Below are 22414 nucleotides of genomic sequence, written 5' to 3'. Positions count from 1 at the left end.
TGTATACTCTATGTAATTTTAACAATGGACTCTACTACTGACAGCCAAGTGCTGTGCCATTCATTCTCTCTCTTTCTTTCAGTGGCTCCCTGGTTCCCAATATAAACAGTAGAAAAGAACAGTATGCAGTTAAAACACCTGTCAGTGTCCACTTTAAATGACACTAACTAACACTGAAATCAAAGCTACTGACAGGTACGCCCTGGCATTCTCTTTCCTACATGTGGCAGTACTGTCTACCAGCACACTCTTAATTCCAACACACCTGAAAGGCAGAAGGTTCAACTCCTTGATGAGAGAACAAGGGCAAGATTAAGAGGACTAAAGATAAATATCCAAGCCACTGTCAACTCTGCTTTTAGTTATTTATTTTTCATAGAATCTAAGACAAAATTTAAACGCTTATCCTATATATGATTTTTATATAGTGCCCTTTTGTCTGCCTGCTATTAATTTATTCTGTATTTTACTTACAGCATATATGCGCATGCATACCTATACTTTATGTGTGTATAGAGACTTCATAACTTCGATTCATTTCATTAATTATTCTGTGATCGGTCCTGATTACGGTTGACAGCATTCAAGAAGCATTTGCACATCAAATTTTGCATTTGAAGTGAAATATTTCATTATGCAAGACAACGAATTTTCAAATGTGAATGCCAGGTTTTGTGTTGAAGAACTTACCACACAGGAAGCTTCATACTGTTTTCCAAGCTTTGGTCTCAAAAAAGCACTTTAAAAACACAAAACACAGCAAAAGGTGATTAGATCAAATAATGAAAGCTCTTAAATCTCTGCCACTGCTTTGTCAACAACACTCTGCAGTTTCATGACACCTTCTAACCCTCATAGAAGACCAAGACGGCGAGCCAAACATCACCTTCTGCTTGTACATCTCTGCAGTAGCACGTACTAATATGTGCTGATACCACTCGTCGATTCTGATGAAGCACATACCTTGGCCTAGCCCTGAGCCTGTGCAGCAGTGCCGAGCCACATATTCAGTGCAATTTCTCCTTTTATTATTCACATTTTTTTTCTTATGGCATACGTTGAAGTGCCTGCAGTGCCCACCTCCCACCAACACTTACATGTCATTGGTTTATTCAAGGGTAAAATTCTAACCTGGTTTGTCTCCATAAAAATGTCTGTATTGGGAATGGAATCCCCCTTCCACATTCCTGATCGGTCTCGTCCAAACTTTTTCTCTTAACCATTGCGCTCTCGTCGACGAATATTCGCCGCTCTATGTCATGGAGATGTAAAGCAGCGCTGCCGGTTCATGCCACTCATGTTTTCATTTCGCGGAAAATGGCTGCAAGACCTGCACGGTGGCAAAGATGCGGTTTCAGCACCACCCTCCGAGGACAGCAACCAGGAGATGAATAGTCGAGCAGCCGGCGCCTCGCAGCCTTAAAGGCACACGACACTAATAACGCTTTTCATTGGCCGGCGAGCCTCGCATGCAGCAACATAAAGTCAAAGAGAACGAAATGTCCCTTTAATCGACCTGTCTGTGTTGACAGACTCACAAGTGTGCAGCGCACTGCTGAAGACCTTCAACAAGGACCACCGTCGCCACCCCCCAAAACGCTAAAGCCTTAGTTAACGCAACGCGCACGCGCACTGGGCTGCCCGGTTTACGCGTCTTCTCGTGTGCGTTTGTCACGTTGGGGAGTTACGAAGCTTCCGACATGAAACGTCTGAGCAGCCCTCCATGACGACCTGCGTGGCACAGCAAAGTCAAACCGCGTTTCGCATTTTACATTTAACGACTTCTAGCCGGCTGGTGAGGGACTGCGAGGTCGCGCGTTCAAGCCCAGCAACAGGCCGTCAAAGGGCTGACACACATGCGCCTTCAAAGCATTCAGAGATCGGCAAAGCAGTGCGGGATTCGCACTTTGTAGTCATTTTATAGTCTTCATTATCCTGGATTCCACTTTACTTCTTTTATTGCACACTACACTTGTCACTTTCCATAGGGTGTGCTAAATAAAAAGCCTCGTCACATATGATGTGTGCTCACAGCTAGGGCACAACCACCTGCTGCTGCAGCCAGGGCCGGATTTTCCTATAGGCTAACTAGGCTTCAGCCTAGGGCCTCAAGATCAAGAGGGGCCTACATTCAAATTGTTAGCAAAATTAAAATTACACTATTCTAAAAACAGTGAACACTAAAATACTGAACTGAAAATAAGGAGAAATTCTACGCATATGACCAATAAACAAACATAAAAATGTATTGGTTAAGATCAACGCGTATTACGTATTTTATTATCTCTCATGTAATTTACAAACTTAAAAATGGAAGGTGAAAGGGCCTCATAAGTGGAATAGCCTAGGGCCTCTTTTCATATAAATCCAGCCCTGGCTGCAGCATAAACAAATTCAGGCTTATTGTGCTGACAGGTTTCTTTCCAGGGCAACTTTAAAATCTTATTTTTTAAAACATATCCACAATCAGGTAAAGTGACTCATTTGGGGTTTACAGCAAGAGAAAATGGGGGAATGGTGGGAGATAAAAGAAGAGTGAAACAGCAGCCCACAAAACAGTGGGAGCAGAAGACGAGGGTAAAGAAACTGAAAAGGGGCCAAAGTCCCAAACTAGAAACTGAAATATCAAAGGGCAGCACATAAAACCAAAGACATTGTTCAAAAGAGGTCACAGTGGGCTCCTTTTCACTCCATCGTGCATGAAACAAGGAGCTGAGAGTGCCTTATGACTCTTCATTTTAAGCTATTTTTCTTGAAATTGTGTGCAATTTGTAAAGTCAAAAATGTCTTATTTGCATTTCCACTCCCCTTTACGCTTTTTTTCTCTGCCTATGACAGTAACATGTCACACAAGCCCTGTCATTTAAAAGTGTGAAGCCTGTCAATTTCACAGCTAGTGGCAGTTCATTCACCCAATGGCCCTGCAGTCCCAACTACTGCCACCCGATTATCGAGAACACTGGGCATTACAGTAGGCGTCAGCCAATCACGAAAAGCAAAATGGGGGTCTGAAACAGGAAGGCAGAGGTGGGACAGCTTCAGTACAGAAACTACTTTCATGGTAACTCTGTTACTGTCAGAGCACATTTTGTACATGTCAGGAAAATACAAAAACATTTTAAAAAATAGAAAAAGAAATATATTGAAAGGTATGGGAAGATGATCTCTGTCTAAAACACTTGACAACATGAAGGTTAAAGCCTGCAGCATATAATTGTAAGTAATCCTTTTTCATTTGAATGCAACATTAAACTATAGCAGGCTATTTGTTAATAGGCAGGACCAAATGTGTATGGGATAATAAAGCTAAAGACGAGCTGAGCTGTGTAAACCTAGAGACGCTGAACAGGTGTCGACAGCAGCCACAGTAACAGACGTTTTATATTGATTTACATGAGAAACCTTTGCTTTGTGTGCTTTTCAGAAAACAGAGTTGCTTACAAAAACATATTCAGCCCTCAAAGAGTTAATACTGCCCTGCTGGGATCTGTGGGCGCTGCCAGGGGGTGCTGCAGCTGCTGCTGAGCCCGTATAGTACACCCGGAGGTACTGCCAGAAGTGGGTCAACAAGCACCTGGAGCACCCCTGGGTGCCTTATAGAAGCAGCCAGTACTCTGGGGGCCAGTGTTGGGTGGGAGAAGACAAAGCTTGTCAGGAGGAGTGGAAGAGAGAGAGAAGGCAAAGAGAAAAAGAAATGTTGTGTGCTTTTACTGTGCTGTACTTGTGGGAAACGGGGAAGGCATTTCCCACAAAGAAAAGGAAAATAAAATAAACCAGTGTGCTGGTACTTGTGCCTCTGTGTCAGGCTTGGGTGGCAGGAGCGCCCTCTGCAGGCCACATTGCTTTACTGAAACCTTCTTTCCTTTTCAGCGTAGAAGAACCTAAGAAACACAGTGATGAAGGCTACAGTGTTAAACGCTGCTCCTCTTACCTTCCTTCCTCCTCAGCATTCAAATAACTTTCCAGTTTTCCTTTTGGATGTGCATGCAGACACAGCTCCTCACTAACTTAGTTATGTTGTTTCAGCTGAAAGAATAAAAATGTAACAAATACAGCCAAATGAGCTCTTGTTATACTTCTTACTTACTCTCCATCACATTTATTTAAAGAAATCCATTTAAAGGCTTTGCTCTCTCTAGTGGGCTTCAGCCATTTGGAAAAATGACTCTCAGCATTCAACTACCTAGCCCTGCCCACTCATGCAAATGAAGTACCTGCAGTTCACCAATCAGAGGAGGGATGCTCTCCGAGTTTTGCAGCCTGGAGGTGGTGGAAGGCGTTTGGATGGCAATTTGCTGGCTTGAAATGGAGTAACCAATTGAGAGCCAGAGTGTGTAAGACCGGGCGCGATGGTGACTGTGACAGGGCTGTAAAGTGTCTGTCGAATCAGGTAAACCTAACAATGGGGCTCAGTATTTAATGACGCAAAACTCTTCTGAGAACAATCCACAACCCTGGACATTCAGGAGAGGGCATCGTCATGTTTTATGCTGTCAGTACAATGACATCACAGGATGCAACTTCCTCAAAAAGGCAAAGTGCCAGAACACAAAACAACTTTAGAAATTAATAACATTGAGGAAAAGAGATGCAAAATTAACAATCAACACAGTTTCCAAAAGGAATAAAACCCACAAGTATAGAAAAAGTAACCTTGTAATTTCAAATCCACTCCCTTAGCAATGGAGCCCTCAAAACTGAGACTTTAGGAGAGACAGACGTGACGAGTTACTCTGAAGTAATGTGCAGTGCATCAATCTGAGACATGTGCATTTGGGCAAAAATGGCCAAGATTACACTCAAGGAAGGAAAACAAGTAACAGGTCTTTGTGATATAAAGTAAGCGTCCAACCAACTAGGTTAGCTATTTAAAACAGAAATGTTCAGATTTGATTCTTTACCAAGACGAGAAGCTGGGCGATACTGAGAGCATCTGAAAAATGTCGTGCAGTATCTGACATTTCTCAGAGTGCTCATTCAGCATCTGCCGAAGTGTTTCTTTAGCATCCTCCATGTCTGTCTTTGCGATGTTTGTCAAGTGGTGTGGGTTCAAATGCATCGTTCCTTTGTGCAGAAGATCCTCCTTCTTAACCGTTTTCTTAAAGGATTTCCTAGCAACAGAAGTTACGCTGACTGGTCTAAAGTCGTTTAGAACTTCTGGTTGCCAGGCTTTGGCACTTAGAATGACAGCAGCCAGCTTTGCGACTCTGCATGCTGTGGTAGGCCTAACTAAAAGAGGACCTGTGGTAGTGGAACGTTGTGTTGAGTGCTTCTGTGCAGGGCAGATCTCCGATTTGAAATATCATGACTCCAACCTTACACGCAGTTCAGAGACTTGCTGACTGAGCGGCTGACCTCTTAAACATCCGCCATTTCCATGGGCCTGCTGCCATTACTGTGAGCTTTTCACAGCGTTACGTACGGAGTCCACTTTTATGTGCACCTCACTCTTTCATTTTCTTTCCTGTCTGAAATGCGATGTTTCATGTCAGCAGTTCTCTTTCACTTCTACTTATCCGTGGGTTCTTGTTATGATATACGTCACCTGACGTGACCGTCATTACAGGCTGGCTGAACTGCTCGCTCCGTCTGTTCATTGATCTCAATATGTGATTTTCAAAAGATTTTCATTCAAAACCACCATGCAGACACAAGATGGGCTCCTCAGGTCACCGTTTCCTTTGTTGAATGGTTTTTATCTCCTAACAGGACATACACCCAGGAAAGACAAATACGCAGTTGTGGTTCATTCAGGAAGACGAAACCTTTATTGCTCCTAAAACACTGACTTAATACTCTGACATGAGGAGTTGAGCAGAAGACACAATGAGTAAAACGTCACACTGACACCCTCACACGATCCCAGTAAAAACACCCAAACTGCAATGTCAGCCCTCGGCAGACAGTCGTTCTAATTTCTGCTTGACTTGTCACACTTCCAGGGTGAATATCCCCAAAGATCAATGGAAGCTCCCTTTGGGGTAAATAACTGGGGCGCAGTGAGGCAGTAAAGAGGTCAGCGTCCTCAGTGCGCTATCTCTGATTAAAGCTTTTATTAATTGATAGAGAGGCCTACGAGACGCCTCCGTCACACACCTTACCCGTCCAAACACAGCGGTGTAGCCGGTGCAGCTCATCCTCCACGGCTCACCCCAGAATCAAAGCTGAGAGAATGGCGGAGGCCCTCTGAGGCCCAGAAACGTCTTCTGAGAGGACTACATGTTGGCACTTTGACTCCTGCTTTGTGTCTGATGCGCCCTGGTAGACTCAGGAGTGGAGCTGGCAGTTTTTGATAAGGACGGATGGTCACAATTCATGAAGGGGGGCCTGCCTGCAAGATGTGTTTAAAAACGTGCAACGCCGGACACCAAATACTGACGGCAGCTGTTGGAGACTTGAAGGAAATGTTCGGAAACATCAACTTTATACAAGACATCCATGCCAATAATAATTAGCTTTGGTCAAAATGTACAAAACAATTTTTAAAAAAGGGAAACCTCGGCTATCTTTAAGAGAACGTCGAACATAAACGTAAACAATATTTTACTAGGCGGATTGCTCCGACGTGCCCGAGCCGCTCACACGGTACGCCTGTACGTTTGCTATGTGGATTTCTCAAGCCACTAGTCAGATATTACAAATTCAAGCGGCGATTCTCACCCATCCCGACACGACGCAGCGCGGCTTTCCTCGTCCATCCCGTCAGGTTTCTCTTCCAAAAAGCTCTCAGAGCGCGCTGCTGACGTCATCGGCGGCCGTTTCAAGAGGCGCGTGCGGGTTTGGCGCTTAAGAAAAGGCGGGAGGCGCGTGGGCAGGCGCTCGACTGTCAGAGACAGTGTTTGTATGGCAAGACGTTTCAGCGTTGATCGCTCATTTGTGAAAATAAAACATTTTGAATTTGATTTAATCACTTTCAGAACTGAAATCGAACGCATGCTTCAGCGATGTTTAAACGTGTTATCAAACTATGCTGCTTGAGGCGCAGCGGCCGTCCACATACACAGTTGGCTACAGGATAAGCAAAGTCACTCGAACCGCGTTTTTGGGGCGGCGGACATATTCCGGAGGGGACGCCACTCACCTTTGTCCACACGCGATTGCTGTGACGAGTGACACGCCAACCTCAGTGTACTGCTCTGTTTGCTGCGGTGGCCAGCGATCCGAGGAGGGGCCCGTCGGTCAAACCTTCACTCGGGTGACGAACAGGCAGCTTGAGATGATTGACAGGCAAAGCCACGTATAGGAGAGAGGCGGAGCGGAGGGAGGCGGGGATGACAAATGACAGCCGACCTTGGGCGGTGACGAGGCCGTGACGACACGAAAAGGGCGGGGCCTCCTTCATAAAACAGCGTACGAAACAAAATAAGAGAGTTAAGCAAGAAAATGCAAACAAAAAAAGACAGATTTATTAAAAACGCGGCGTACGTGTATTTCTACGCAATTTCCCTGTCTAAATCACAATCCCCATGTAAATGTGTGTTTCAGAACGCGCCTCGTGCTGCAGCACCTCATTGGCTGGTAGTGCAGCCCCGCCCACTTATATTTAAAACTATCAAGCTGCGCTCGGCTACTGAGAGCCAGCTAAAGAGCATGCGCGGCATTACAGCGCCTCTCCTCTGTCCTCTGAGGGTCCGGCAAAGGCGTGAGGAGCGGGCAGCCGCTGTCACCTGTCACATGTAATGACGTGCTTGCTGTTACAATGAATTGTACAGACCATGTGAACCACTAAGGGCTCAGCTAGCCAGCACTGCTACGTCTGCCTCAAATAAATGAATCGCGGGCTGACCCAGGGCCCAGTCTCACTCAGGATGACTTGTGTGTCACTAGAACGTCACTGCTTATGGTTAACAAAAGCAGCCTCGTTCTCGCCAGGTGCCCTTACTACAAGGTGAGTGGGTAGGGGGGCTGGACATATGGGACAAATAGCCATTTTAAGTTGGCAAAAACCCATTATGTGCACCCACAACATGGGCAAGCGGGATGTGGTGCCTTGACGGTCGGTTAACAGCTTCTGGCACAGTGGGTACGATGGAGTGAAGCTTGATGAGGTGTCTCTGACCTGTCGGCCAGTGACGAGAAGTGACAATAAGGGGCCTCTATAAAGTGACACAAAACCAAAAAGGTTCTCAGTGCAGATCTGCAGGTCAGGCCCTCTGTAAAGTGCGGTCTGTAATCGTTTTGGAGGTTTAATGCGCTTATCATGACGACGGCTCAGGGAGTCGACATTTTGAGGGGTTGTCATTTCCCAGATTCTCCCAAATGTTGCATACGTGTGGTAAATATACGCCATGTTCCCCGTCAAGTTGTCTTTTGTAAATCCTAATGTTTGAGTGGGACGTTGTGTACGCATATTTCATAAATGAGACCCCTGAGGAGCAGCGTCTGCAGCATTGTCTGAGTGACGACTCGGGAGGGTCGACCGCTCGCTTGTAATCGACGGACCACCGGGTGGACTTGCCTTGTGCGCCACTAATGCTGCCCCACCTGACGCTAAAGAACTTTTAATATGAAAAAATATAATAGGAAAGTACGCTAGCAAATATTAAACAGCTCTAAAGTTATAAACTGGACAGGCAGTAGAGCTTGTGGCCCCCCGTTGTGCTCCCTTTGCACCCCCTGTACTCTAATAACAAGTTAGAAACAATTTATTAAATTCTGGAATAACGTAACACAAATGCAACAACGGGGGACAAATGCGCATGTTCAGCTGAGGCTGACGCCCCCGAGGACCCTCAGAGCAGTCGCATGGTGTGTCATCTGTCCTGTTTTGGATGATTAAGTAACTGGGGGTCTCATGGCCTGTTTGGTGGCCCACAAACTCTCGATCTTTACGTCCTTAGCAGAGTCGTATTTCAACAAGTCTTTGGATTCCTCCTGCATGGGGGCCTAATAAGGTCTGCTGAGTCAAATCTAAGACACAGACAGATAGATAGATAGATAGATAGATAGATAGATAGATAGATAGATAGATAGATAGATAGATAGATAGATAGATAGATAGATTGTGAAAGACACTATATAATAGATAGATAGATAGATAGATAGATAGATAGATAGATAGATAGATAGATAGATAGATAGATAGATAGATAGATAGATAGATAGATAGAAAGGCACTATATAATTGATAGATAGATAGATAGATAGATAGATAGATAGATAGAGTGAAAGGCACTATATGATAGATAGATAGATAGATAGATAGATAGATAGATAGATAGATAGATAGATAGCTATGTGAAAGGCACTATATAATAGATAGATAGATAGATAGATAGATAGATAGATAGATAGATAGATAGATAGATAGATAGATAGATAGATATGTGAAAGGCACTATATAATAGATAGATAGATAGATAGATAGATAGATAGATAGATAGATAGATAGATAGATAGATAGATAGATAGATAGATAGATAGATAGATAGATAGATAGAACTTTACTTGTCCCCGGAGGAAACTTGGCATATAGTGCAATGTGACAGTAAAGAAATAATAACATGACATGTGTGACATGTAAGGTGGCACAGTGGTGGCCCTGCCACCTCTCAGTAAGGAGACACGGGTTCACGTCTGGGGTCCTCCCACCATGGAGTTTGCATGTTCTCCCCGTGTCTGTGTGGTTTCCTCCCACCGTCATGTGGGTTAGGTGGTGTTATCTGGTGATGCTAAACTGGCCCCTGTGGGTGTTTGGTGGGCGTTTGGCAGACTGGTGCCCTCTGCAGGGTTTGTTCCAGCCTTGTGCCCCATGCCAGTTGGGTTGAGCTCCAGAGGTGACACTGGCCTGGATTTAGAGGGTTATAAAGAATGTCACGATGTGAGTGGAATGTGACGTGACGCAGGTGAATTTTGTGACCATTTCTTCATTTCAACGGCAGTTTATGCTGATGAGCTGTTGGTCCAATCAGGCTGTTTGGTGAGTTTTCTTTGAATTATTCATTTTCATCTTTTTCTCTCCGGTTTGTAATTCTGGCCTGTCTCTGCATGTGCCCTCATTGCTTGTTCTTTATGGGTGGGGCCACTCTGATGTCACAGCCCCTGAGCCCTCCCATTGGTTGAGACAGCAGGGGGTCATTCGTCTGCTATCTGTGTGAATTTACCGATTTTGTGATTTTGTTGCTTCTGATTCTTGGACATGTCTGGTTGCTTTGGGGGTCTTTAACGCAACTCCTTTTTGACCTCTTTTGCTCCTTGGCTGTTTTCTTGTAAATTTCTGATTTTTGTGAGTAAATCCTTAAATTTATAAAGATTCGCTGTGTGCCCTTTTTATAGAAGCCAGGGTTTGATGGTCATCCCTCCACTTGTGGGTGTTTTGTTGTTTATTTTTGTATAATTGTAGACATCTGCCATCTTCCCATTTTTAGGCCCGCTCCAGCTGAAGCCTGCAGGTAGCATTGGGGCCTGGCTGGGTTAATGTGAGCCTCTGCTGGTCAGACCAGTGAAATTCTATTGAAAGCCTCCAAATCACAACACATGCGAGTGAAAGTTCATATTCAGCTTTCAAAGTGCGTATCCCAGGGTGGCATGTAAAGTGACGTCCCAGTGTGCCAGTACCGAGCCCTGCTGTGCTGTTCTATTGTTGTCTGGACTGACGTGAACTTTAGGTCTCCTTGTCCGTCTTTGAATGATTGCTCTTCATCTCTTTCTCTTATGTGTCCCCTCTATGTACTTTGTGGGTGGAGCCCTGGAGGCGGGTCCATGTGACATCATCTCCCCTGAGCCCGCCCACTCAGGCAGCGGGTCACTGAGTTTGTCTTATCAATGATCTTCTTCTTTACCTAATATGTTGTCTTCATCAGCACCGTGGCAAACATTCATGTGTCCCCAAGGGGTCCCCAAGAGGTCCCAAAGGTCCAGGGCTGACGGTGCTCATCTGAATTTACAAGATCACATTACATGTCGAAGGCTTGTTGCAGATTTGTGTCCATTTTCTAAGAGACTGTTGCTGTCAAACTCATTTTCAGGAGTCACTCAGTGGGCTCAGAGACCCCGTCACGTTCTGCACGCTTTATCGTGTTGCAGATTCCATTTGAAACGGAGAAATTTGACATTTTTGCCCATCAGGCTACACACAATAACCGGTAACGACAAAGTGAACTCTAGCAAAGTCTGCCAGTTTATGAAAAGTCAAACCCCCTTTGGCAGTCTTCTGCTTAAGTTTCTACAAGCTTGGCACCCCTGGATTTGGGCACTTGGATGGACAGCATCTGTGACCGGCCATCTTGATGTCTCACCCGAGGCCTCACCAGCCTTGTGCTGCCCGCCTGCTTTAGGTCACTGACCGGTGCTGTGCCCGCCGGAGCAGGTTGTTCCCATAGCACGATGCTGCCACCAGCCGACTTCATGTGAGCAGTGGCCTCAGGTCCATGATGAGCAGTGCCAGGGCTCCACCACACTTTGTGCCTGTGTGTCATCAGCCCCTCGGCCCTGCCCTTTAAACTGTCATATGCAATGATGGACTAATGGACCGCTGCTGAGATGTCCTCCCACCTCTGTTATAGTGACCACTGGATTCCAGGTCACCTCCCTAAAGGAGGTCCTTCTCGTCTGGTTTGGCCGGGAGAGTCCTGCTGGTTTCTGGAGACCCCTCCAAACACTTTACAAATGGTTTGATCCCCTCACCCTGACCTGCGGCTGACCACAGTTGGACTGCGGTGGTCTTCACAGTTTGATTTTTGTCCTACCATGCCGTACGAATGGTTGGAACCTTCTATACACAGGTGGAGCCCAGTCAAGTTCTAGAAACTTCTCAAGGAGCACTAAAGCAAACAGGGGCCCCAGGAGGGAGCGATTTCAGGACGTGACTTTCAATTCATTTGTAATCCTGCGCTCACATTGTCACTCGGGGCTGCCGAGTATCAGAAATGTCAAACCAAATCGACAGCACGACAAAGTGGGCAGGAGGTGTGGGGTCTGAAGACCACCGTAGGCCCACGAGGATATGCAGGTGTGGCAGGTCTGACATTTGGTGGGTGAATCTGGGCGAGGCTCCGAGTCTTGGTGGGTCTCGCATGTTCTCCTTTGCTTTGCCGCGCTGTGACTGGTTGGTATCTTTAGTCCATTTGTATTTTGAAATGAAGGACATTGTTATTGTTTGGCCAGGACTAACCATGGGAGTGCCACCACTGCCACCACCGCCTGTCTGGAGTGGGCAGGAAGGGACTTCAGTCCAATGAGAAGAAACACTCACCTTAAAGTCAGAGAGTCTTGAGACGGGCGGGCGCACGGTGGCGCGGAGGTGGCATTGCTGCCTCACAGTTAGGAGACCTGAGTCGGTGTCTGCCTGGGTTTCCTCCTACTGTCCAAAGACCTGCTGGTTAGGTGGACTGGCAATGCCACGTTGACCCTGACGTGTGTGTGTCTGTGTGCTCGCCCAGCGACAGACTGGCGCCTTGTCCAGGATTTGTGCCCTATGCTAAGCTATGATGGGCTCCAGCAGACCCCAAAGACGAGACTCCTGAAGTAAAATGTCAGCCCAGTAGGCCTGGCGCTCAGACGAAGCCTCCTGTATGGCCCCTGCTTTCCAGTTTATCTGCACACTCGGTGACGGTCCCCTTCGCCGCTGTACCCACGGTGTGTCTCGTTGAAAAGAAGGGCCGGCACTGCTGAAGTACATGAGAAGCATTTTTATTTTTGCAAAACAATCACTATACAGCAACAAGTACAAGTGCAAATTGAATTGTAAAAGAACTATCATCGTTAGCCCACGGGGGACGTGACACGAAGGCCCACCAGCCCCACAGGTCGTGCCAGCAGAGAGCCCGCGGTCTCAAGTCGGCCCGGAGTTGCTTTGCTAAAGTCGAACCGCCGTTCATCTCCGCCCGATCCCTTCAGTCGAGTACAAAATGAAGTTTAAAAAGAGTCCACACACTCACACGGATACACACAACTGGCTCCCGCCACACTGGAGATTCCCTCGATGTAAATGCAGGTAAGAAATTCAAGTTCCTTACGCCGTTACTTAACAAAGCCATAAAAGCAAGGCTTTAAATTGAGATTCTGGGTCAGAGAACGCTCTACTGGTGTCACAAAAGGAGATTCATCGTCACGGCCTACAAAGCGCCACATCACTGAAACCTGCCTGAAGGGGCCCTCGGTGCCGCCACGCCACGGCAGAATAACGGACGACAAACAGCGCCGGAGAGGAGAGCGCTTTTCAGCGGACTTCCTTCCTCTTGTGCTTGTCACGCGTTTCACAAGACCCCGATAAGTCGCTGAGGCGCCCGCGCTAACGAGTCGCCGAGACGTTAAGCAAACGCTCTCACAACGGCGGACGCCACGCCAAGGGACACTGCCCCTGGCACGTGACATGGCGACTAACGTCACCGAGCAGCATTTGCACTGGTCTTCAGCACGTGTAGCGGAGGAGTAATAAAAACACGACGACAAAGAGAAGTTGGGGGGATTAACGGAGGGGTGCTGGTCATCGAGGGGGCCGGCTGAGGCGTCGACGCCCGGCAACTGGAGCCCTTTGTTCGACTTTAGCAAAGCCGGTCACCGATGTCTCGGACGTCCCCTCTCGCCCGCGTGTTCTTCGACTAGCTAGCACTAGACAGGGTCACCAGATGGGGAGCTTTACAGAAAGCACTTCATGCGAATTTGTTGTCAAGTCAGTTTGTTTGTAAGTTAAAGAGGGGACTGCTGGGTACAAATACATGGAGATCTGGGCTCGAAGAGCGAAGCTGCACGACACGTGAGGAGGAGGAGGAGGAGATCCTGCACTTGGCATGGGTTTCGTTACGAGGGACACCACAGATGAGCACAGAGAACAATGGCTACAACGGATGCAGACGCAAGAAAGACAAGTGTGACACGGTCACACGACGGGACGTCCCTTGACATAAAAGAGAACGTCTCGCGCCGGGTGTCGAGGAGAGGAGTCCTTAAAGCTGGCATGCAACTTGCCACATTTTCCAAAGCAGAATCTTTGATGGCGGCGATTGGTCTTTCACTCCCTGACTTGGTCATTGGGTCTCGCGTCGGACTCTTTACATTTGTGCATTTGCTTCTTGTCAGTGCTGGACATTGTAAAGAAAATGAAGATCGAAACGGCAGGCGAAGAGAAACAGAGAGGGCCCCCCGACTGCGTTACAGCACGGCTGTAATAAGGACAACAAAAGGGGCGTCTTAAAGGGGGGGCCTGTGCAGTGATGGGCGCCACAACCACTGCTATCCACAACACAAGGTCATACGTCACGTTATTATTATTATTATTATTGGACTTCCTAAAGTGGACTTCAAATACAAAACTGCCTTCAGCGTTAGGCTCCACACGTGCTCTTCATCAGCTGTCACAATCTAAACGTATCGTGAGTCTTCACCTCTCTCACACACACACACACACACACACGTATATAGAGAGATATATATATATATAGATAGATAGACAGACAGCTAATCGTACCGGCTATGGAAGCGTTGCTCTATATATACATATATCGATACACACGTGGGTAGAGACGGCCGGCGCCCGATCAGCAGCGGCGTTTCCTGGACTAGCGTGACTTGCGTCAAGGCAGTAAAACTGCATGTTTCAGTCCGGCATCCATGCACAACTTACCATAGCAGCGCGACTAGAGCAGTATGGGATATCAACAGCACATTATACCCATCAAGAAAAATATGACATAAATAATAAAGCCTTCTTGGATATGACCGATGACACCTGACACGTGGGTTTGACAAATGCAGCTTCACGTCGAGATCATTCTCTCTCTCTCTTTTTTTTTTTTTTTAAATGTTTTACTCTTTTAATATTAGAGTACTAATACCAAAAAAATAATATCCCAATTCCGTTAGGGTCCCAGAAACTTTCATGCCATGCCTTGAAGGAATGACTCGAGCTGTTTGAAATCATGAGACGCTGGACAGCTGAACAGAGAGGGATGAGCGCGATGGACACACGAGTCTCACAAGCCCTGCTTGGCCAGTGCGGCGGTGACATCTTCTGCCAGGGTGGCGAGCTGCGGGGACTCCAGTAGGTTAATGCTGCCTGACGATGACACATTGCTGAGGCGGTGAGGAGAAGTGGCTCCCGATAATCCTGGGGACTGGGTGACAATCTCAGCTCCGTGATCAACTCGAGCTTTGGCCGATTCTCGGAACGAAAGCTTATGGCTCTCAATCTTAGGAAAAAGAAAAGAAAAGCACAGACGGTGAGGGTAGTGAAATGGCCTGATGAGAGAACTGGCATGAACACGCATTCACTTGGGTTTGCTACTTTCTACCACCAAGAGTCATTGTGGGCAATTTCAGCAGCAACAGACAGAGGCAGGAAGCCAGGCTTGGACTGGGCACCATCTTATCACAAGGATAAGGCCCCACGTGACCAGTCACCTCAGTGTGCCACCACACTCTTGTTTGAGTAGACCCTAACTGGGCTGGAGAAGGTGAACAAGGAGTGTTTCAAAGACCTGTGCAAAGCAACCCGCCAGACTGAGAGATGATGACATGGGCACCGAGTGCGCCTCATGTAGATGGGGAGGATGGGCAAGGCTGGCACAAGTGGAGGAGTTCAGGGGCTGCAGAGGCACGAGGGCCGCTCTACTCAGAGTGAGCACCCCATGAAGGTGGCTTGGCTTAGAATGCCCGCTCTTCACTATTGTTTTGCTAATAAAGCTCGCTCTTATTCTCCATTAGTTTGGTCACCTGTGAACACTGCACTGCTCAGAGCACATTCTGAATTGATTTCCGTCCACTTATTACAAATAGACTTTGGGTTTTTCATAATGCTTGCCGTTACATTTTTGATGTCATTGTGGCACCAATGAGAGTTGAAGTATTTGACATTCAGCGCCAGGTCGTATGTATTGACGGCGCTGCACTACCTCGGGGGTCTCAGGTGTTTATTTCCATTTGCTCAGATCTCTGGCTCTTTGCTTATCTCCTGGTCCTGCTGCCCATCTCCCTCCCTCATGATCTGCCTTTCTCTCTTTTATAAAGTATGACTTAGCACTTACTGTACATTGGGGGACTCCTTTGTGGTTTAAGTGCCATGTTTTGGTTTGGCAATGTCTTGGATGCCATTTTAGCTTCTTACTGTGACCATTTTGAGTTCCTGTCATTTGGTCCACTTCCTCCCTGCGTCTAGGGGCGTGGCCTCAGAGGTCGTGACCTGTTCATAACTGACACGACAAGATGATAGGACAGCTGGGACATTCATCCTTATCCGATCTGCAGATACCTCGACTCTGCTCTAAATACTCTCACATGTTTCATTTGGTTTGGACCTCTTCCTTGTTCTTTTGAATTTGATTTTATGTTCTATTTGTGACATTTCCCAGCTTGTCCTTTTTTGGTTTTCTTACACACACCTACCTCCTGGTGCTGCTCAAAAAGTGTAGCTATCACTTGACTGTCTGGACAATAAAACACCTGAAAAGTGAGACTAGAAGCACAACTCTGAATGGCTTCTGAGCTCCAGATACGTTTAGAAGGACTTTGGAGAGCAAACGCTGCCAGTGGGGACGGTTTGGGCGTGGAGTGAGGACGCCTGCTAGATGGCCCACTGGGAGCAGACGGGACACACAGCAGGTCTGACAGAGCCTGGGAATTCTCCACAAGTACTGAGAGACCCCTCCAGGGACAGGGTGGTAGTCAGGCCAATGTTACGCATCTCATAAAATAGACAATTTCGTAAAAAGCTCTAAAATTAGGGTTAAGGTCTAGAGAATGGACAACTAAGTGAGACAAAAATACTTCATAAAGCAAACACTGCATATAAAACAACGCAGTCCTGAATGGTTTGTAGTAATAAGAACTTAAGCAAACTGCTTCAGGGGACATTTGCTTCCTAAACTCCAATGCACTTAGCGATGCTCTCACGTTTTATAAGAATACTCTTCTATAAGATAACACAGCAGTCTGAAACCTTCAGGTCCATTTCATATGAGTTACATTTCACGATCTGTGTGAACAGAAAGTTAAACAAGAGCCTTTAAAGCACTGCATATGTCCGATGCCTTTCCAAATGACTTTGAGTGTTTTGAGAGTTGACATTTGCTGTCGTATTTATGTCATCAAGCTGCTGAGGCCACAAAATGCTCACCTGGACATGTCCACCTCCGGGTGTGTGGTGAGCATTGTCTAGAGATCTCACTTTTGCATGAGCTTTGTCTTTGAAGTCAAGCTTCACACTTTCAATTCTTATATTTCCTCCACCTGCATGATAAACAATTAGTTAGGAAAAGAATCGCTCACACATACACAAAAATCAAACGTTAGTGGAGCCCTGATGTACAGTAGCTGTGGCGTCTTTTTGGCAAAACGCCCGTGCGCTTGAAGGCCAAGTCATGCATGTCATCCTACACACACTTCAAGGTACGCCGAACTGTATGAGAGGACCTTGGAGGACCTCACACTCGTCTCCAATAGCAGAAGGACTGGACTTACTTGACCTCAACTGGCATCTGTAATTATTATCTTTCAATTTCTGCAGAATGACGGACATCCGCACTCACACAACTGAACACTTAAATTTGTATAAATATATATATATTCTTTTGTACAAGATATACAGAAGTACACAATGCACTTGATTACATCTCATGTCGCTCACCCTGCCAGCTGCCAGCCGCTTCTCTGTCCTTGCACTGCCTCTTGGGACTTTAACAGCCACCTAGTTAGTCTTTGTTTCTTATCAGTTGAAATAATTTTGGTGGTAGTGTGAATTTTTGTTTAATCAATTAATTGTAGTTGTGCTACAATAAACATGCACAAAGGAAAAGGCAAACTAGATGTGACATGGGAGTAAGGTGGTAGGTGAAGACAAAGAGCTACACGTTTTAATTCAACAAATGAACAACACATCAATGAACCGTCCGTTCTGGAAAGCACAATACCTGGTTTATGGCGAATATTGCTCAGAGAGCCGCACTTTGATGTCACATGACTCAAGTCAATCTTCTTGGTCTGAATGTGCACCTGTGAAAAGGTTAAAAACACACACGTGAAGTGGCTCCACTTACACAGAAACACAATCTGCTCCTTTTCAAACCCACTTAGTCCCATTTAGGGTTTGGGCGTCCCAGCGTCTTCAGACTGCATCAGCTTCAAGGCAGGAGACCATTCTGGAAGGAGCATTTGTCTGCTGCAGAATAGAAACCCATCACTAAAAGATATGTACTGCCAGACAGAACGCTGCAGGCTTCCTTCCACGCTGGCGCCATGGCTGTCTGCTAGGTGCAGTGTGTACTGAACAGGCCGCTTATTCTGTTAGCTAAGCAGGGCCAGCAGCTTTGATCGACTGATGAAATCACACCAGTTCTTGGTTCATAGAGCGGCCCCTAGTGGTCACAACTGCTGTCACCACAACAACCTACAAATATAATCACATTCTGCAAGAAATGAAGCTTTAAAAGTAGACACTTCCTTGAAGAATACAAATAAAAGCAGCAGTCATACTGAGGGGCAGAAGCAATTAAGCTTCTCATGATTTGTGTTTAATGAGGGGTGCAAAGTTCTCACCAGCTTCTTATGAAAGAAGGTTTCAGTCACAAGCCAAGAAAGGCAGTCCCCCCATATCAAGGTTGGGAGGAGGGTCCTAGAAGTCCCACGAACCCTTGCTCTTTAAGGGCATTTGGCATCAATGGTGCCAGTTCACTGAGGTAGTTTATGGGCAAATCATAGACACGTCAATGCTGGAGGCAGAGCAGGTGCCTGAGGAGGCCTAAGGGTCAGGAAGCTAATTCGACATTGAGTGCTGACAGACACAACTTGTAGATGGCAATGAGTGCTTTGGAGTTCTCCTTTCCTGTATTATTTGATGGTAGTTTTAATGCTTTGTAATTTGGGCACATTGGATGGTGCCATTTTAAAGAAATCCAGTAAGTGACTGACGATGAGCGCCCTGTCGGTTTTTCCCCGCGTGTGTCGATTGCTGGGAGCAGCACTGTATTGTTATGTGACAGGAGCCCAGCACCACAGCCACACACGCTTTATTACGTGGAGAGAGATAAGCAGGTCCCTCTTCTTGCATGCATTGCTTTAGTACCAGCACTAACAGCACATCCTACCCACGTGCCTCTGGGCATTGACTCAGACAATTCCATTAACGTGCAACACAGGCATCTTCTCTTTCCAGGGCCACATAGCGTATATAAATAATGCATTCATGAGCCATTATGTAAGAGGACTCCCCCTGGCCCAGTGAGTTAGTCATTTCCAGTCTGCTTAGCGTGACCCAGACCCTTAACCTGACACGGCCTTGTTTGTAATCATAAATATTTCACAAAGCAGACTGATATGCGTGAAAAGAGCTGAATTAATGGCCACGTCATATCACTTTAGTAGTAACACTTACACTGTACAGCCTTACAATGAAGGAGTCTCTTGAAATCACTTTAACTCCTTTATCATTTACACATTAGCTGCTGCACCCCAACTCCCCACTACTTTATGGTATCACTTTGACAAAAAAGAGCAGAAGAAAAGCAACTGAGCAGCTCATTAATGAAATATTGAACGTCAAGCCCTTAAATAAGCATAAGCCACGTGGACCCCTAGTAGATAACCCCTGTGCACATTTTGGCACCGACGTGCACCATGAAAACAAACTCATCAAGAGTGTCATGGACACTGGCACTGCTGCAGCACATGTGATGTGACTGACGTCACAGGTGCCACTTCTTTGGAAAGCAAGGCTTATCATTAGAATGTGAGCCAATGAAAACCGGAGGAGATTTAATCAATTTGTGGTAAACTTTGGGGCGAAAAGAAGAAAGCAAATGCGGTTTAAAAATATATTCTTTTGAAGTAAAGTTAACAGGAAGGCGCAAATGGTATGGGAAAGGAAGAAAAGAAGAAAAATGTAAAATTCTGAACGAAGAAAATAATAAGAATCCTGTGTTTTGAAGGAAAAGAAAGAAATATGTCTATCCTTTGAGAAAGAGACTTCCTGCAGACCAGAAGAAATGTCAAGAATACCGGAACGCAAAGTGAAAATGGAGAATCAACTTGTGCAACACGAACACTTTACGTCAGAGACCTCCCGTAGTGGCCACTATCCCCTGTTGTTAGCATTTGTTCTTGTGTTGCTTTTATTTGGTTGCTGGAAGCAAGTTTACCAAACATAGGCTGGCGGTCCCGTCCCTTACCTGACCTCCTTTTGGCTGGTATTTGATGTTGTCTATAGAGCCAATCTTGGATTTGATATTCTTTAGGTCAGGCAGAGGCTGATTGATGACACGCAGTTGCTGTGGGGTTGCTGGTGACTTTGGTGGGGTGCGAATGATAGCCACCTTCTTCTCCTGTGGCACCAGACTCATAGACTTAGGAGTGCCTGGTGTGCGAGGGGTACGAGAATAGCTTGGTGTGCCAGGAGTTCCAGGGGTACGGCAAGAATAGCTGGGTGGAGTGCCAGGTGTAATTGCCGTTGAGCCAGGTGTCACTGGTGTCGAGGTGCCACTCCTCGCTGACCTTGAGCGAATGTGTTCTGTCCCTGTATAAGGAAGACAGAAGACAAACAAACAATGCAAAGACGGAACACTGGCTGCTGATTTTAAAACTGGTAAAGCTGAATAAGCACGTCCAAGAATGGTAAAAGACAAAATGCTTCTGAAGGTGGAAACACAAATTCCTGTCAGATAAAAAACCAACCAACAAGTCAGTAAATAAAGCATGAAGTCAACGGCTGTGTGATCATCAAACTGCGGACAGTTACATTCAAAATGAAGGCATGCTTTGGCTTTCTGATTTCTGAGAGTTTCTAGGAGATCGAACACCAGGAGGCAAGTGAGTGACTGCTTGCTAAAGGAAAGCGTGTCCATATCAGTCTGCAGAAAGAGAAATTAGTAGATGAAAACACAAACTGTCAGAAGACAAAGGGAAGGCCAGTGCAACGTCTATGAGCCCACAGGCAGCAGAAGACAAGTCTCACCCACCCAGGGGAGACGACAGGTGACAAGGACACAAGGAAGATCAAGTGCTGTGTTCATGTGCAATGGGGTGGACTGGAAATAAGTGACGAGCAGCAGGAAATCTGATGTGACCACCAGCATTTGAAATGGCAGCTCCCAGTGTGAAAATTCCAAGTTACCTTTGGTATCCAAATTAGCTGAGCTGTGATATAACACTGACCTCTCATGTCAACTGAATACATAAAAATAATATCTGGGTGACCACCAATGGCATTTGAAGGGACGAGATACCTGCTAAATGCTGTTAGTTTGCTTTTATTTGTAATTACGGTTTGTGTCATGGAGACTGGGGACATGTCCCGTGTTGTTTAGCACATGTTAATAAGAACTTCACTGCCCTCTGTACATGTGACAGTGTCATATTAACCCTAAGTGGATCAAGCAGCAGATCGACATAAACGTATTTAAACAAACACGACAAAGAGGGCAGATAGTGGGTCACAAGTAGTAACTCCAAGAATACTCATATGGCGTGAGTGCAGCACATCTGCTCTTCAGGACTGACGCACTCCAATGTGTAGCTCCTCCAGGGACACGGGCAGCACTAGCAGCGAGTACGCAGTGAAAAGGAGCCTGGTGTACGAATAAAAGGCCAAAGAGCGAGCTCTGGGTCAGGAGGCACACTAGCAATGCTCTAGCATGGACACAAGAACAGCGAAAGGCGCAGAAGCTGAAAGACAGTTGTTGTGGTGGAAGCTGATCGAAGGTACTGACAGGGTAGCGGGTGTCAGTTCCCATAGCTAACAATTACGCTATGTAATATCTTTTTTCATAATCTTTCAGTTTGCATCGCATGACTTTCTGTCTTACATTGTTTGAATAATCCAAGATGGACCAGTCATCACATGATGATGCACTGTGCATGGTTAGGTGGTCAGCTTATGATATCTAATGGACTTGGTCAGGTGGTCTTCTTTCATCATAAAAGCAGCACCAGAACAGTGGCATGACTGTCAGCTCATCTGGTCTTCTGGGCAAGCCATGTCTTAACCCGCTTATCTAGGGCAGGGTCACAGTGCAGCTGGCATTGGCACAGAGCAGGAACAACACCTGGTCATGGTACCAGTCCATTGCATGGTAAAAACACACACATGCGGCCTCTCTAAATAACCTGACATACATGTCTTTGGATATGGGAGGAAACACATGCAGACATGTGGAGAGCAGGCAAACTTCACACAGGGAGCACCCAGGAGGGCAACCCTGGCCTCCTTGCTGTGAGACAGTGGCACTACCACTGTGCCATCTGTGCTGCCCCCTACAGTATACCTTTTTTAGAAATAGCTTTCCAAAGATTTCTGAACAGCCTGCTTTATTTTGCCTGTATCTTTTTCAGCATTTTGGTTTCTTGGCACTTTTAAATGTACAGTTTTGTTTTGCGCCAGTTTGTTTTAATAATATTAATAAACTATGCCATAGATGTATGTATGAGATTAACTGACAATTCCAAATTGACCACATGCCATTGTGGAAGTTGGATATGTGCGAGGGTGGGC

General features: G+C 46.2%; 2 protein-coding genes and 1 long non-coding RNA gene across 33 annotated transcripts in view; 1 reads left to right on the top strand and 2 right to left on the bottom strand.

Moving 5' to 3' along the window:
• LOC114656453 (protein unc-80 homolog) overlaps nucleotides 1–1488 on the bottom strand; it is a 104317-nt gene extending 102829 nt beyond the window's left edge. For 4 of the 10 annotated variants that reach the window (XM_028808101.2, XM_028808102.2, XM_051930916.1 and 1 more), the window contains exons 1-2: nucleotides 1132–1482; nucleotides 691–739 (exon numbers count right to left, since the gene is read on the bottom strand). In XM_028808101.2, the coding sequence (XP_028663934.1) occupies nucleotides 691–739; nucleotides 1132–1223 (141 nt within the window). In that variant the 5' untranslated portion in view covers nucleotides 1224–1482. Of the gene's footprint in view, nucleotides 1–690; nucleotides 740–1131 lie in introns of all 10 variants that reach the window. The other 6 variants (XM_051930917.1, XM_028808103.2, XM_051930918.1 and 3 more) reach the window with 3 other exon arrangements.
• Nucleotides 1–22414, top strand: part of LOC127528966 (uncharacterized) — a 524038-nt gene that overhangs the window by 356490 nt on the left and 145134 nt on the right. The gene's annotated exons all lie outside the window — the stretch shown is intronic.
• The window catches only part of LOC114656450 (microtubule-associated protein 2-like), a 128217-nt gene continuing 120526 nt past the window's right edge, over nucleotides 14724–22414 (bottom strand). For all 17 annotated transcript variants that reach the window (XM_051930933.1, XM_051930927.1, XM_051930936.1 and 14 more), the window contains 4 exons: nucleotides 20097–20440; nucleotides 17844–17925; nucleotides 17051–17163; nucleotides 14724–15128 (listed from right to left, as the gene is read on the bottom strand). In XM_051930933.1, coding sequence (XP_051786893.1) covers nucleotides 14913–15128; nucleotides 17051–17163; nucleotides 17844–17925; nucleotides 20097–20440 — 755 coding nt within the window. In that variant the 3' untranslated portion in view covers nucleotides 14724–14912. The remainder of the gene's footprint in view (nucleotides 15129–17050; nucleotides 17164–17843; nucleotides 17926–20096; nucleotides 20441–22414) is intronic.

The sequence above is a fragment of the Erpetoichthys calabaricus genome, chromosome 8 (genome assembly GCF_900747795.2).
Source record: "Erpetoichthys calabaricus chromosome 8, fErpCal1.3, whole genome shotgun sequence".
NCBI lineage: Eukaryota > Metazoa > Chordata > Cladistia > Polypteriformes > Polypteridae > Erpetoichthys > Erpetoichthys calabaricus.
Note: the sequence above shows the minus strand (reverse complement) of the source record. Positions and strands in the feature narration are given on the sequence as shown.